We start from the raw sequence: 12,995 nt of genomic DNA, 5'->3' as shown, positions 1-12,995 counted from the left end.
TATGAAAGACCTCCGCTACGCGATAAATACTTGGAAAATCAAAGTAGATAATATACATTAAAAATTCTTTTCTCTTGCTCCGCCAAATTTCTTGATGAATTTTCTCTCATTAGTGGCATGGTGGGTGGTTGAATAACCTGATTATCTAAAACGGAAGTTTTTTGTTGACGTGGGCATTTGGTGGGGGTGGCCCGTTCGGTGGGGATTGACGCTATAGAGACAGGTGTCTGCGTGGTTCAAAGAAAATACGAAGAAGAAGACGTGTAGAGACAGGCATCTGCGTGGTTGAAAGAGAATCCCATCTCAAATATTATGCTGGTCACAGGGGCCGTTCGCAGTATTTGAACGCAGTGATAGAAGTACAGGTATTGGGCTTCTGGGTGGTAGTTCTCTCTGAGCTCCAGCTTCTTTCTATCCAGGTCTCTCTACCTTGTCGCCCCTGCGACGAAGTGGTCAAGCTTTAACCTCATCTCAAAAATCTGCTTGATTAAAGCCGACATTATTAACATATTGCGCGATGAACAAAGTTCGGGCGGACAGATTTTGCCAAAGATGGCATCCATGGAGGATTGTCCATGTTTATATGCGAAGAGTTCTTGACCAGCTGTGCTCTGAAGTTCGACTGCACGTTGGAGTCACGGGGACCGGCCCCCGTCCTGATGTTCAGCCCCAGTGGACTCGAGGTGGAGAGTTTCATGAGGGATGCCATCAGCCCTCCTTTGAACTTGCAGAGGGAGAGGGAATCTCTCTGTTTATAGATGGCAATAGACTATGGAACATTAGCCAAGATCACATTAATGAATCAGAGTAACATACTGGCAAATATATATTCATATATGTAAAGAAGTAGATGACCGAGCCCTTGCCACCCACCAGCCAGGGCTTAATATGTGAGGCTGTAAACTGAATTGAGTCCATCTGTCAGCTAATACTTGACAGTGCACGTCAAAAAGGGCATGTATACTTAGAAGATAGAATAAAGCCATGACCCAAGCCCGTCCCGACCACCTGCCAGGGCTTAGTATGTGAAGCTGTAGACTAAATCACGCTCATCAGCTAATGTCTAGATAGTTCATGACAAAACGGGTATACATACCTAGAAAGATGATATAAAACCATGTCCCAAGCCCGTTCCCGACTACCCGCCAGGGCTTGTTAAATGGTATACAGATGGCAATGGACTATGGAAGATTAGCCAAGTCAGTACCAAAAGATAAGAACAACTCACTGGCGAATATATAGCGAATATAAGAGGAAGAAGATGACCCAAGCCCGTCTCGACCACCCGCCAGGGCTTGATAGATGGTATATAGATGGCAATAGACTATAGAACATCAGTCAAGACCGCATCAATGAGACGAGGGCCACTTACTGGCAAATATATATGAAGGTGTATTACCCAAGCCCGTCCCAACCACCCGCCAGGGCTTAGTGTACAATAGCTGTAGACTAGATCATGTTTGTTAGCAAATACCAGACGACCCATGACAAGATGAGCTTACTTAGAAGATATGGTAAAACCATGTCCCAAGCCCGTTCCCGACCACCCGCCAGGGCTTAGTAAATATATGGTAGTAGACAGTGGAATGCATTAGTCAAATTCACTTCGTAAGATATGTAGACTCACTGGCAATATATGGCAAGGCCATATCCCAAGCCCGTCCCAACCACCCAACCAGGGCTTGTTAAATGGTAAGTAGATGGTAATAGACTAGGACATGTTAGCCAAGACTACATCAACAGAAGCGAAGCAACTTACTGGTAAATAGATGGCAAATAGATGGCAGTAGATGGCAGTAGATGGCAGTAGATGGCAGTAGATGGCAGTAGATGGCAGTAGATGGCAGTATATGGTAGTAGATGGCAGTAGGCAGTAAAAGATGTTAGCCAAGCCTGTCTCTTTGCTGTAATTAGACCGACTTACTAGTAATATATGGCAAAGCCAGCTCCCAAGCCCGTCCCAACCACCCAACCAGGGCTTGCTAAATGGTAAGTAGATGGCAATATACTATGAGAAATATTAGCCAGGACTACTACAATGAAAGGAGAACAACTTACTGGCAAATATATGGCGGTAGATGGCGGTAGATGGCGGTAGATAGCAGTAGATGGCAGTGACAAAAGAAAAGGTAGATCACCCAGGCCCGTCCCAACCGCCCACCGGGGCCTGTGGTCAGAAAGTATTCTATCCATGTGTCAGTATCTGTGACGGCCTCAAACGTACGTAGGGGATCGGAAGGCAGACAGACCTATACAAAAAGAAAAGGTAGATCACCCAGGCCTGTCCCAACCACTCGCCGGGGCCCAGAAACAAAGGGAAAAAAAGAAAAACAAGGAACAGAAGATAAAAAGAAATAGAAAGATAGTCAAGGAAATGATAAAACAAAAAAAAAAAAAAAAAAAAAGATAAAGAAGAAAAGGGGGATAATGAAATCAAAGGAAGAAAGAAAAGAGACCTTGTTGAAAGGACCCAATCCCATACTCACAGAAGATCAAGCCAAAGAAATGCGAGAAAAGCAAGTTATCTAAAGCTATCTAAAGGTCAAGCTAGAGATAGAAAAAGTAAGAAAAAAAGGAAACTACAAAAGGAGAAAAGAAGAAGAAAGCAAGAAAGCAAGAAAGCAAGCAAGGCTGAAGCTAAATGTTAGCAACTAGAAGATCAGTGAAGCAAGCAATCCCTCCATATGCGGCGCACCGCAGAGGAGAGTAGGGAGTTGTAAGAGAGAAGATGGAGAGGGGGACGGGGAGATCGACCAAGTATTTATGTTCATGAGAAATAGGGTTTCTGACAAACGGAAGACACTGAAATTGGAGTAGAGTTTTCAGTGACGACGAGGTGGACGAATTGTTTTGCTATCAGTAAGAGGGACTTAATGCTGGATGACAGCAAACTGGATTTACTGAATGTCGAATGCCTTTGAGAGAGCAGGGTGGTTGGGGCCAGTCGTTGGGTGTATCCTGGGGAAGGAGTATAGCATACTACCAATAGGGTTCTAGCTGCCCTGACCCAAATGGTCGGGATTACCGGAGTTATGGGATTGACTTTGGGGTAAAAGCATATGTGTGAGTCAACGTCGCCGGAAGAGAGCGGGAATAGGACTTCAACTGACAATAGGGTGGTCCCCCCAGAGGCTTTGTCTACATCGGGCCGTTTGGGCGGCTGTGTACCAATGTTTGATAGAAATAGCTACGTTTGACAGATGTAATTAGGTTAACGCAGAGGTCAGAATTCGTCGAGCTCGGATGCGAGATGGACAAAGTACGTTAAGGTGTAATACCGGTGCTTCCGGTATACAACCTAATATGGTAGGTGCGAAACATGGCAGGTGCGACTGTAATACGGAGACCGTGAATCATATATACGTATTTTCTACATTGTGGCTCTACGCAGTGATGTGTACATGACAGAATCAACAGAAGGATAGAGGAGTTCGAGTAGATCAGGGTCAAGAATCCGATGAAGGCAATCTATCTAGAAGTAGACTCACCATATACATCAGTAGAAGACGACATGATATACTTCAGTCAGTTACATTTCCATCACGATGCCAAGTCTTCGAACTAGTCACAGCAACCAGAGAAAACGACGTGTTCAAGATATCCAAATCTGATACCGTTGGGCGATCAGTCCTTCATCAGGAGCCGTTTCAGCTTGATGGGTCCGATTCCACCGAGATCTCACCGAGATCTGCGATGGCGCCATGTGTCTTGTTTCCATCAGATACACTTGATAGCTCCGTGTTTAGGAAACTGGGACACTCTGCATGATTGTTTCCGATCGGTTTCGCTCGATCAGCAGTCAAGTACAGGCCATGACATGTCGTCTGACACCACGTGACTGATATAGGGCAAGCGGCGGCAGGTGATTTGGCGCGACGGGCGACGCCACATCCGCGTCATTAAGCATTCATGGATCATGGGTAGGTATGCTATCTTATGTACGGGAGCTTCATCCTTGTCGAAGAAGATCGTTAGCCACCAATGTGTACACCGGGCGCGTTCGAGGCGTTCGAGAGTTGGTGTTCATCAACCGGATATGGTAGTGGCTTGTTCCGTACGAAAGGAAGGTGATCTGGTCGGTGGAGTGAAGTTGCTCTTAATCGAGAATGTAGTATAGTATAGTACCTATTGATTGATGCCCGACAATAGGTAGGTAGTACCTTCCTTTCTTGGTATTCGACTTGCCGATTGGTTTGACATATTGTTATTGTCTCGTACTTCACTCCCAAATACGATGCTTTCTTGGGACTACCGCAAGGGATGATCTCCTGCGCAGACCGATTATCAACGTCTACGCCACTTTCCGCATTAGTATGGGGCGAAAGTTGTGATAGGGATGTGACGAGACGCCAATTCGATCTTGGCTGGACAGAACCTGGGGGTGATTGACGCTTGGGGTGATACTACATGGCCCAGAGTACTAAGGCAAGTATGGCCTGACTCGTGCATCCGAGGAAGCACGGTCGCAAACCGATTCGATAGTGAAGCTATCCCAAGATGCGGCGAGCCGGGCGAGTGCATGATAAGACAGTGGGGGATTCGAGTGTGATTGATGACCAACCGAGCGGAGTCCGAAATGTGACAGACATACAGTAGTGGGCGTATTAATAGAAACGCCACCGCAGGCGCACTTCCGGGATGTTACCTTCAGATTGACCAGGTTTCCTTCTCGTTTCCTACTAGGTACCTACCTACCTAACTATCATGTAGCTAGTTACCCATTTGTACCTGCATTGCTGCGAGATGACTGTTAGTTGGGTTGGAAGTGCAAGGGTCTCCTGACCGCCAGTGCCCTAGTCCACCTCACTAATCCACCCCTCACTGTGGACCAAGACACAAACATTCCCAGACCCTGATCATTCTATATAACGTCATAATATATATGATTAATAGATTAATAGAGATCGCCCGTCTGATACAGTTCCTTTCTTATCTGTTGCAGATGGACCTCCTGTCAGGTACCACCGTTATCCCCTGGGTTTCAGGGAGATCTCCACCACCGCATGAATAATCCATTGCTAATCATCTCCATCCCCCACGTCAAGAGGTGCATAGGGCCTGCATATCGGTTGAACTCCCCACCGGCACACCGCGGTGAGGAGGAGATGCAGCTCCCGGCTTCACCAATGAAAAACTTTGCAAGATAATTGACAGTGTTTAGCACAAGACGCCGTCGTTCGACCGACGTCTGCCAAGCCCGCCTGGTGGAGATGTCGAATCCGGTCCATTGACCAGTCAGATACGTGGATTAATTATTGGGACGCCGTGAAATTGCGATTCTAGGCCGAGTCCTCTTACCAAGCCGGCCGGTTCACTTGTGACTGTGATCTCCTCCCGTCCGGGTCGAGGGAGGAAAAACCAGATAAATAAAAAAATACAAACAAAATAAGAAGAAGATCGACTAGTTGTTTAGCCGATGTGAATTGTCAGTGGTTGCACCGGCCAAGACCACGTTCCCAAGCGTGCGCGGGGAGGAGAAAGACACAGAGAGAGATGAAATCCCAAATCCGTATCGTATTCCCTCGCGTCGCTGGATCGACATGCAGATGTATAAGAATGTCCGTGTCACCCTCGGCTCCCCTCGAGCAATCGCTTTTCAATTTCTTTGTGTCAATTGAATCAAACCAATTGACCTGACGGTTTGGATTATTGCATTGGTTTGTTGTCCCGTTGGCTGGCCTTCGACCCTTCCCCTCATCCCTGTCTGGCGTACCCCCTTCCTTGCCATTCTCCTCATTCCCCTTTCCCTTCTCCTCACCCCTAATTTGGTGGTCGCCCTTAGTGCTCTCAATACTCTCTTCCAAGGCACATCGGTTGACTTGTTCGCGTTCCAGATCATGCGAGCCTCCTTCCTAGGCCTCGTTGGCCTTCTCCCCGTGGCCTATGCCCAATGTCCCTACATGGCGGCGCGCGACACCCCTGGCAGTGGCGCCGCCGGAGATACCGAGGAATTCCTGTCGCAATACTACCTGGACGACAGCGATAGCTTCATGACCTCCGACGCCGGGGGACCCATTGCCGACCAGGACAGCCTTCAGGTCGGTGATCGGGGTCCGACCCTGCTGGAGGATTTTATCTTCCGCCAGAAGATCCAGCGATTCGACCATGAGCGGGTATGTGGCTTGCCTCTTGATAGTAATTGATGGACATTCCCAAACTGACGTCGGATTTAGGTCCCAGAACGCGCCGTCCACGCCCGCGGAGCCGGCGCCCACGGTGTCTTTACGTCGTACGGGGACTACTCCAACATCACGGCAGCTTCGTTCCTCAGCAAAGAGGGCAAAGAGACCCCCGTCTTCCTGCGCTTCTCCACCGTCGCTGGCAGCCGCGGCAGTTCCGATCTCGCTCGCGATGTCCACGGCTTCGCGACCCGCTTCTATACCGACGAAGGAAACTTCGACCTGGTGGGAAACAATATCCCCGTCTTCTTCATCCAAGACGCCATCCTTTTCCCGGATCTGATTCACGCCGTCAAGCCGCGCGGAGACAATGAGATCCCGCAGGCTGCCACGGCGCACGACTCCGCCTGGGACTTCTTCTCTCGCCAGCCTAGCACCATGCATACGCTGTTCTGGGCCATGGCCGGCCACGGTATCCCCCGGTCGTTCCGCCATGTGGATGGATTCGGTGTGCATACCTTCCGCTTTGTCACCGACAAGGGCGAGTCCAAGCTGGTCAAGTTCCACTGGAAGTCGTTGACCGGCAAGGCGAGCATGGTCTGGGAAGAGGCACAGCAGGTGTCGGGCAAGAATGGCGATTTCATGCGCCAGGATCTGTTTGAGAGCATTGAGGCGGGTCGGTTTCCCGAGTGGGAGGTATGTAGATTCGTGTCCACCCGTGTGCTCCGTTGTGATGCTGATTGTGTGCTGTAGCTCGGTGTCCAAGTCATGGACGAGGAGGATCAGCTTCGCTTCGGGTTCGACCTGTTCGATCCCACCAAGATCGTGCCCGAAGAGCTCGTCCCCATCACGAAGGTGGGCAAGATGACGCTCAACCGCAACCCGCGCAATTACTTTGCTGAAACCGAGCAAGTTATGGTACATATCTATCTCTCCTCCCCCCCCCTTCCTGTGTTCTCATGAGGTATTGACCAATCTAGTTCCAACCCGGCCACCTCGTCCGCGGAATCGACTTCACCGAGGATCCCCTCCTGCAAGGCCGTCTCTTCTCCTACCTGGACACGCAACTCAACCGCAATGGCGGCCCCAACTTCGAGCAGCTGCCCATCAACCAGCCGCGTGTGCCCATCCACAACAACAACCGCGATGGTGCCGGCCAGATGTTCATCCCGCTGAACCCCCACGCCTACAGCCCCAGCGAGGGCGCCCCCCAGCAGGCCAACCAAACCGCCGGCAAGGGCTTCTTCACGGCGCCACGCCGTACCGCCAAGGGCGCCTTCACGCGGTCCGTGTCGCCCTCCTTCGCCGACGTCTGGTCGCAGCCGCGCCTCTTCTTCAACTCGCTCGTCCCCGCCGAGCAGCAGTTCATCATCAACGCGATGAGCTTCGAAACCTCCAACGTCAAGAGCTCTGTCGTCAAGCAAAACGTCATCATGCAGCTCAACCGCGTCAGCAACGACGTCGCCTGCGCCGTCGCCCGCGCCATCGGCGTCGCCGAACCCAAGCCGGATCCAACCTACTACCACGACAACACCACCATCAACGTCGGCGCCTTCGGCCACAAGCTCCTCAAACTCGACGGCCTCAAGGTCGGTGTCCTGGCCTCCACCTCCGTCCCGGAAAGCACCTCCTCCGCCAAGACTCTCGCCGACCAGCTCGCCCGCCTCAACGTCGACGTCGTTGTCGTTGCGGAGCACCTCGCCGACGGCATCGACCAAACCTACGCTGCCTCTGACGCCATCCAATTCGACGCGGTCATCGTCGCCCCAGGCGTCGCCGACCTGTTCACCCAGCGCTCTCTCATCAAACCCACCGCCTCGTACCCCGCTGGCCGCCCCCTCCAAATCCTCGTCGACGCCTTCCGCTTCGGCAAAACCGTCGGTGCCCTCGGCGCGGGAGACTCCGCCCTCAAAGACGCAGGTATCGCCTCCGACCGTCCGGGCGTCGTCGTCGCCAAGGACGCCGGCAAGGGCTTCGTAGATAGTCTCACTGATTCCCTGACGAAGTTCAAGTTCTTGGATCGGTTTGCTACGGGTGCTTAGATTTTCTTTTGACTCGTTTTTTTTTCTGTTATTTCTTTTTTTTTTTTTGTAATAGGTTTATATTATATCAGGTGATTATATTTTATACACATATCTTACATAGCATATCATACCTTACCCTTGCATCATAATTCATATTTCTTCGGTTTATTTCCTGATGAGAGCCGTTTGTCTGGTCTTTTTCGTTCATTGATAGGAAGTCGTACGTCTGAGGCGTGGGCTGGACTGGGCCGGGCTACGATGTTCATAGACACACTGTAGATGAATAGATAGACAGCCTAAGCACGAAAAGCCACCTAAATAGTGTATAATAACAGATGAAAACAACAGTCCAGAGGATGATAAACTCAATAGCCCCGAAGCAATTTGTTAGAGTTTGCAAAGCATTGCGAGATTAGAATAAAATTACAAATAGTGTGGGGAAAACACGGCTCTGCAAGTCAGCTAACATACATGCTGACCGATTGATATTAGTCACTCTTCACTCTTGACTTGTTTTGGAGGGGTATACGAGTGGCTGATAGGTGGATGGATGGTTGAGATGTTTTAGATGTATGGTAATTATTTCGGTTGGTTTCGAGTATAGACTGATGTTTATAGGAGGTTTAGCCTGCTTTGTTTATTTAGGCTGTGGATCCTCGATAGTAGGTTCAGATGGGGGAGGTGGGGTATAAAATGTGGCCGGGTGTGGATGTTTACTTGGAGGGTAGAGAAGCGTAAGATGCGTAGTAAGTAGTGGATGGACATCTATCTAGTAGTTACTAGGAAGGGATCCTGTTGAGACACTATGGAGAAGTAAACATCCTTGTATGAACTGCATTCCATGACGATTAGAGGAAATATATTAAAGAAAAGATAAGAATAAGGATACCAATATCCAGAACAACAATAACCAGATAAAACATGCTAGATAAGAACCAGAAAATAAGAATAACAATGATCATAACGTCAAATCCTACTTCCTCCAGCCCTACCGCCCAGAATAACCCACTCCGCGACTGTCGCACCCGTACCATTGTTGGCTCCCCCGCTGGCCTGATTGCCCACGATGTACAGCGTCGCGTAGCGCGCGGGCTTCTCGCTACGGTTGAGGTCCACGTGTGTGGTGTTCCCCAGCGGTATGACGACGGCGTTGAGGTCTGTCTTTTTGGCGTCGTAGGGCGCCGACTGTTTGATGTTCGTTAGAGTGCAGACCGTGCGGCCTGTGGGTGGCGCCTTGGAGGGCGTAGAGGAAGAGTGGGATGGGGCGGTGTCATGGAGGATGATGGTTGCGTTGACGGGGGGTTCGGAGCCCCAGGTGAAGTCGAAGCCGGTGATGACCGCGCTGTTGTTGTCCATGGGTGGCGGAAGGGTCACGGTGAGGGAGGTCCAATTTGCGGCTGTGGAAGGCTGCCATTTGGTAGAGGTCGCGCCGTCGACGGCACCCATGGGGAGCTGGCCTGGTTCGAAGGGGTCGGGTGAGTACACCGCGGCGCATTGGACGAGGTTGCCGGGGGTGGTTTTGATGTCGCTGATTCGGCGGTTGGCGATGGTGAGCGTGCCGTTCTTGGGGAGCGAGTAGCGCGTCGTGTGGCCGGGTGAGGCCCCGACTTCGACGGTGATGGGGGCGTTCTGGGCCCACCGGGGGTCGGCGGTCGAGAGTGCGGGCGCAGAGCGGTCTCGCTGTAGCGTGGTGTGTGTGTAGTTGGATTCTGCTGCGATGGGCCATCCGCGCCAGTAGAAGGTACGGTAGCGGAGGTGGGGGATCTGGGGCGGCAGGTTGGGGTCCACGTGGAGGACGTTGTCGGGGAGGAGTCGGAGACCCAGGTAGCCGAAGAGAACGATTTGGTTGGAGCCGCCGTGTCCGGTCAAGAAGGGAAAGGCCGGATGCGTCCCGCCGTTGATGCTGAAGCGGTCGACCATCTGTTCGGAGAGCTGATAGAACGGGGGCCGCGCGTACGGGGCGAATGAGACCTGGTGATAAGTATGCGCGGAGCAACCCGAGGGCGACATCGCGTTGGCAACAATTGAGAAGATCGCCCATGTCATAGCTGGTCCGTCCGGTGACTGCTTGTTGGCGTAGTAGTCCAGGTCCGTCAACGCGTTCTTCGAGGTGTAGTTGCTGTCGTAGTCGAGGGGGTAAGTGAGGAGGACGACGTCCGCCTGCTTGACCCGCGTGGACCCGTTCATGGTAGTGTATTCCAAGGTGATTCCGTTCTCGCGCAACACCATAACATTTTCAGCTATATCTGTCCACTGATCGTTGAGCTGAATATCGAATTGCTGGCGGAATTGGTTGGCGTACGTCAAGGTCTCTCCGATGAGCGGTAGCGTGTATCCACCGCCGTCGACATGGTCGGCGAATTCGTCCGGATCGGTCATGTTGGTCAGCGTCCACGACGAGCCGTTGCGTTGGACGATGTTAGAAAACAGCGTGGCTATTGAGTCATACACCGGGAAATGTTTCTCGCGGAACGTCTGTGTATCACCACTGGTCACCCACTGGTAAATCAGAGAAAGCCCAATGTCGCCATTGAGGTGATATTGGTAGTCCCAACACGGCCCAGTCGCAGTGCAGTTGCCGAAACGCGCGCTCGTCCAGGGGTAAATGGCTGCCGATTTGTCGATGACAGTCTCGTTCTTCGAGCCCACATACGCTGTCTGGGCATTCCGGACCGCTTGTTGGTGCTGTTTCACCCGGTAGTTGGTAATACGCTGAGCGGCCTCGGGGTGAGAAGCCACCAGACCGGGTTGCATCCACACGTCGGCATCCCAGAAGACCTGGCCGGCGTAAGAATCAGATGTCAGGCCACCGACCGAGATACTGTCAACATTCACCGGTGCTCCACCGACAGCTTTGATCGCGTTCTTGCCGACCGTATTTTGTACCAGGTAGTAGGTGTTGGCGACGGCGATGATAGCAGAGTCGATCACATGTAGATCGGACGGCAGTCGCTTAGTGATAGGATCAGTAAAGCGGTCCACTGATGTATCAGGCATGACGCTGGCCCATTCCGATGCATGGGTATGCAGCAACTGGTCATATCCGGCCGCAAGTGCCGACGAAGCTGCCTGCTTGGCCGTCTGGCGTGGGTCTGGGAATGCATCGGACGACGCGCCGCCGACGAACTTGGTAATCCGCACAGGTTGGTGGGCGAGGAATTCGACGTCTACTGCCTGTCCAAGGGAAGATTGATTGGCATGTATGTAGGGCTTATCCTTGACGAGTCTCCTCGAGCACAGATCAACCGTGTCGGAGCCAGTCAGATTCGCATACAAATAAGCAGCCACATCAGGAACCCCCCAGGGTCGCACCGCCGAGAATATGGCCCCCTCGTCCTCGCCAGACTCAACGAAATCCGTGCGCACCGCTGAATACCCGTCGATTACATTCACCACGGTGGCTTTTCCGTTGGCCGAGGGGACGATCTGCAGGTCGACCACGGCCTGGTTGACCTTCAGCTTGTGGGCAAGCAACCGATAGGTAACGGCATATGACCCAAGATCTCCTTTGGGCGTCCAGGTGTATGACCAGGATAGGATGCCGGATTTGAAATCGTAGGTTGACTGGAACTCAGTGATGGTTTTGTTGTCGACAGTCGAATCCAGGTACACCCCATTTCCCAAGTCCAAGACCAGTCCACTCCAGTGCGGAACGCCGCTGATCACACTGTCAGTTCCATACTGGCTCAGCCACTCAAAGTTGCTCCGGGACGTGGTGGGTTGGGAATCCCAGAACCCGGCAATCGTCGCAAAGCTCTGCCGTCGCGAATCGAGCGGCCAGCCGTTGAGAACGTCGTCTTCGACAGGGACATCGAGTTCAAAGAACGGACCGACACTGGACACGCTGATACCGAGGTATCCGTTTGCCACCGATCCGCGCGACTGGTAATGGCCTTGGTCCAAGGACGTGGTCGTAAGCATCCAGTTGTCGTCATCCCACGTCACTCCAGGAAACCGGGTTTGGTAGGTGCTGCTGCCGTTGGGGGGTGCCTCTTGTTGTCCGCGACCGTCATGTCGTCTCACGCTATTGATGACTCTGGAATTCAAATGTTGACGTGCATAGACGGTTGGAAGGGCCGACAGCGCGAACACTGCCCAAGCCTAGACTCATTAGGATCCCGAAATTACCATAACAATCGACAACGTAGTTGGGATACAAGACCGTCATGATGTGTAGCGACAGAGGGCGAAAAATACCTTCAACTGCATCGTGGAGTACCAGCTTGGTCTTCAAGCGTCTTTCCAATTTAACCTCAGATGATGTAGAATCAATAAAATCTTGATGTTCCTGCGATGTTCGGTGTCTATTAAATGCGGAAGTAGTCTCCCCATCCATCCCCGCATTGGTGGTCCGGCTGGGGCAAGTGGGTCAGCCCATAGGTTGACTCAGTGACTGAGTTTTGACCCAGTCTATTCCAGTAATCCCGCAAGAAATCTCGCAACCGGCCACCCCAACCGGCTCCAACCGGCCCCGGACTCCTGCCGAGTTGGTTCGTGACCTTCCCGTATGGTCAAGTCCCCGGGCGATGATGGGGCCAAGAGTTTTTGTCGAACGAATAAGAGAGACGGAAAGAGGAATATCCACGAAACTTGGAAGTAACCAGAAGAAATCAAACCAGTTAAGTAACGATCTCCGCGGCATTTAACACACATATAGCTGTATGCCACGAGCTCCCTTCCCTCAGAGATCGCAACATCACCCTTCTAGCCACCATTCCCCTGAGTCATTATTGGCATCGACGCTAGCCTTGTACCCCATATTCCACTCACATAATGACCAGCTTGGAAGGAAATTCACGATGATTGACTATGAGTGTTAGCTGATGTCACACAGAACTTGGTAACAGCGATC

General features: G+C 51.7%; 2 protein-coding genes across 2 annotated transcripts; one reads left to right on the top strand and one right to left on the bottom strand.

The window, feature by feature from the left end:
• The first annotated feature begins 5,283 nt into the window (after positions 1-5,283).
• cat1 (catalase catB) lies at positions 5,284-8,205 on the top strand. Its single transcript, XM_024812374.1, has 4 exons — positions 5,284-6,113; positions 6,174-6,815; positions 6,873-7,037; positions 7,100-8,205. Exons 1-4 carry the CDS (start codon positions 5,838-5,840, stop codon positions 8,159-8,161), a joined length of 2,145 nt encoding a protein of 714 aa, XP_024672666.1. The 5' UTR covers positions 5,284-5,837; the 3' UTR covers positions 8,162-8,205.
• Positions 8,206-8,961: 756 nt separating this feature from the next.
• Positions 8,962-12,473, bottom strand: treA (alpha,alpha-trehalase treA). Its single transcript, XM_024812373.1, has 2 exons — positions 12,341-12,473; positions 8,962-12,244 (listed from the first exon to the last, which is right to left on the bottom strand). Exons 1-2 carry the CDS (start codon positions 12,350-12,352, stop codon positions 9,110-9,112), a joined length of 3,147 nt encoding a protein of 1,048 aa, XP_024672665.1. The 5' UTR covers positions 12,353-12,473; the 3' UTR covers positions 8,962-9,109.
• Between the last annotated feature and the right edge of the window lie 522 nt (positions 12,474-12,995).

This window comes from Aspergillus candidus, assembly GCF_002847045.1.
Source record: "Aspergillus candidus strain CBS 102.13 unplaced genomic scaffold BDW47scaffold_18, whole genome shotgun sequence".
Classification (NCBI taxonomy): Eukaryota; Fungi; Ascomycota; class Eurotiomycetes; order Eurotiales; family Aspergillaceae; genus Aspergillus; species Aspergillus candidus.
Note: the sequence above shows the minus strand (reverse complement) of the source record. Positions and strands in the feature narration are given on the sequence as shown.

Excerpts from the sequence above, each read along its gene's own strand:
- cat1 (XM_024812374.1), top strand. The coding sequence starts at position 5,838 with ATGCGAGCCTCCTTCCTAGGCCTCGTTGGCCTTCTCCCCGTGGCCTAT. Across the intron at positions 6,114-6,173 it reads AGCGATTCGACCATGAGCGG|GTCCCAGAACGCGCCGTCCA; the intron begins GTATGTGGCTTG and ends CGTCGGATTTAG. Across the intron at positions 7,038-7,099 it reads CTGAAACCGAGCAAGTTATG|TTCCAACCCGGCCACCTCGT; the intron begins GTACATATCTAT and ends TGACCAATCTAG.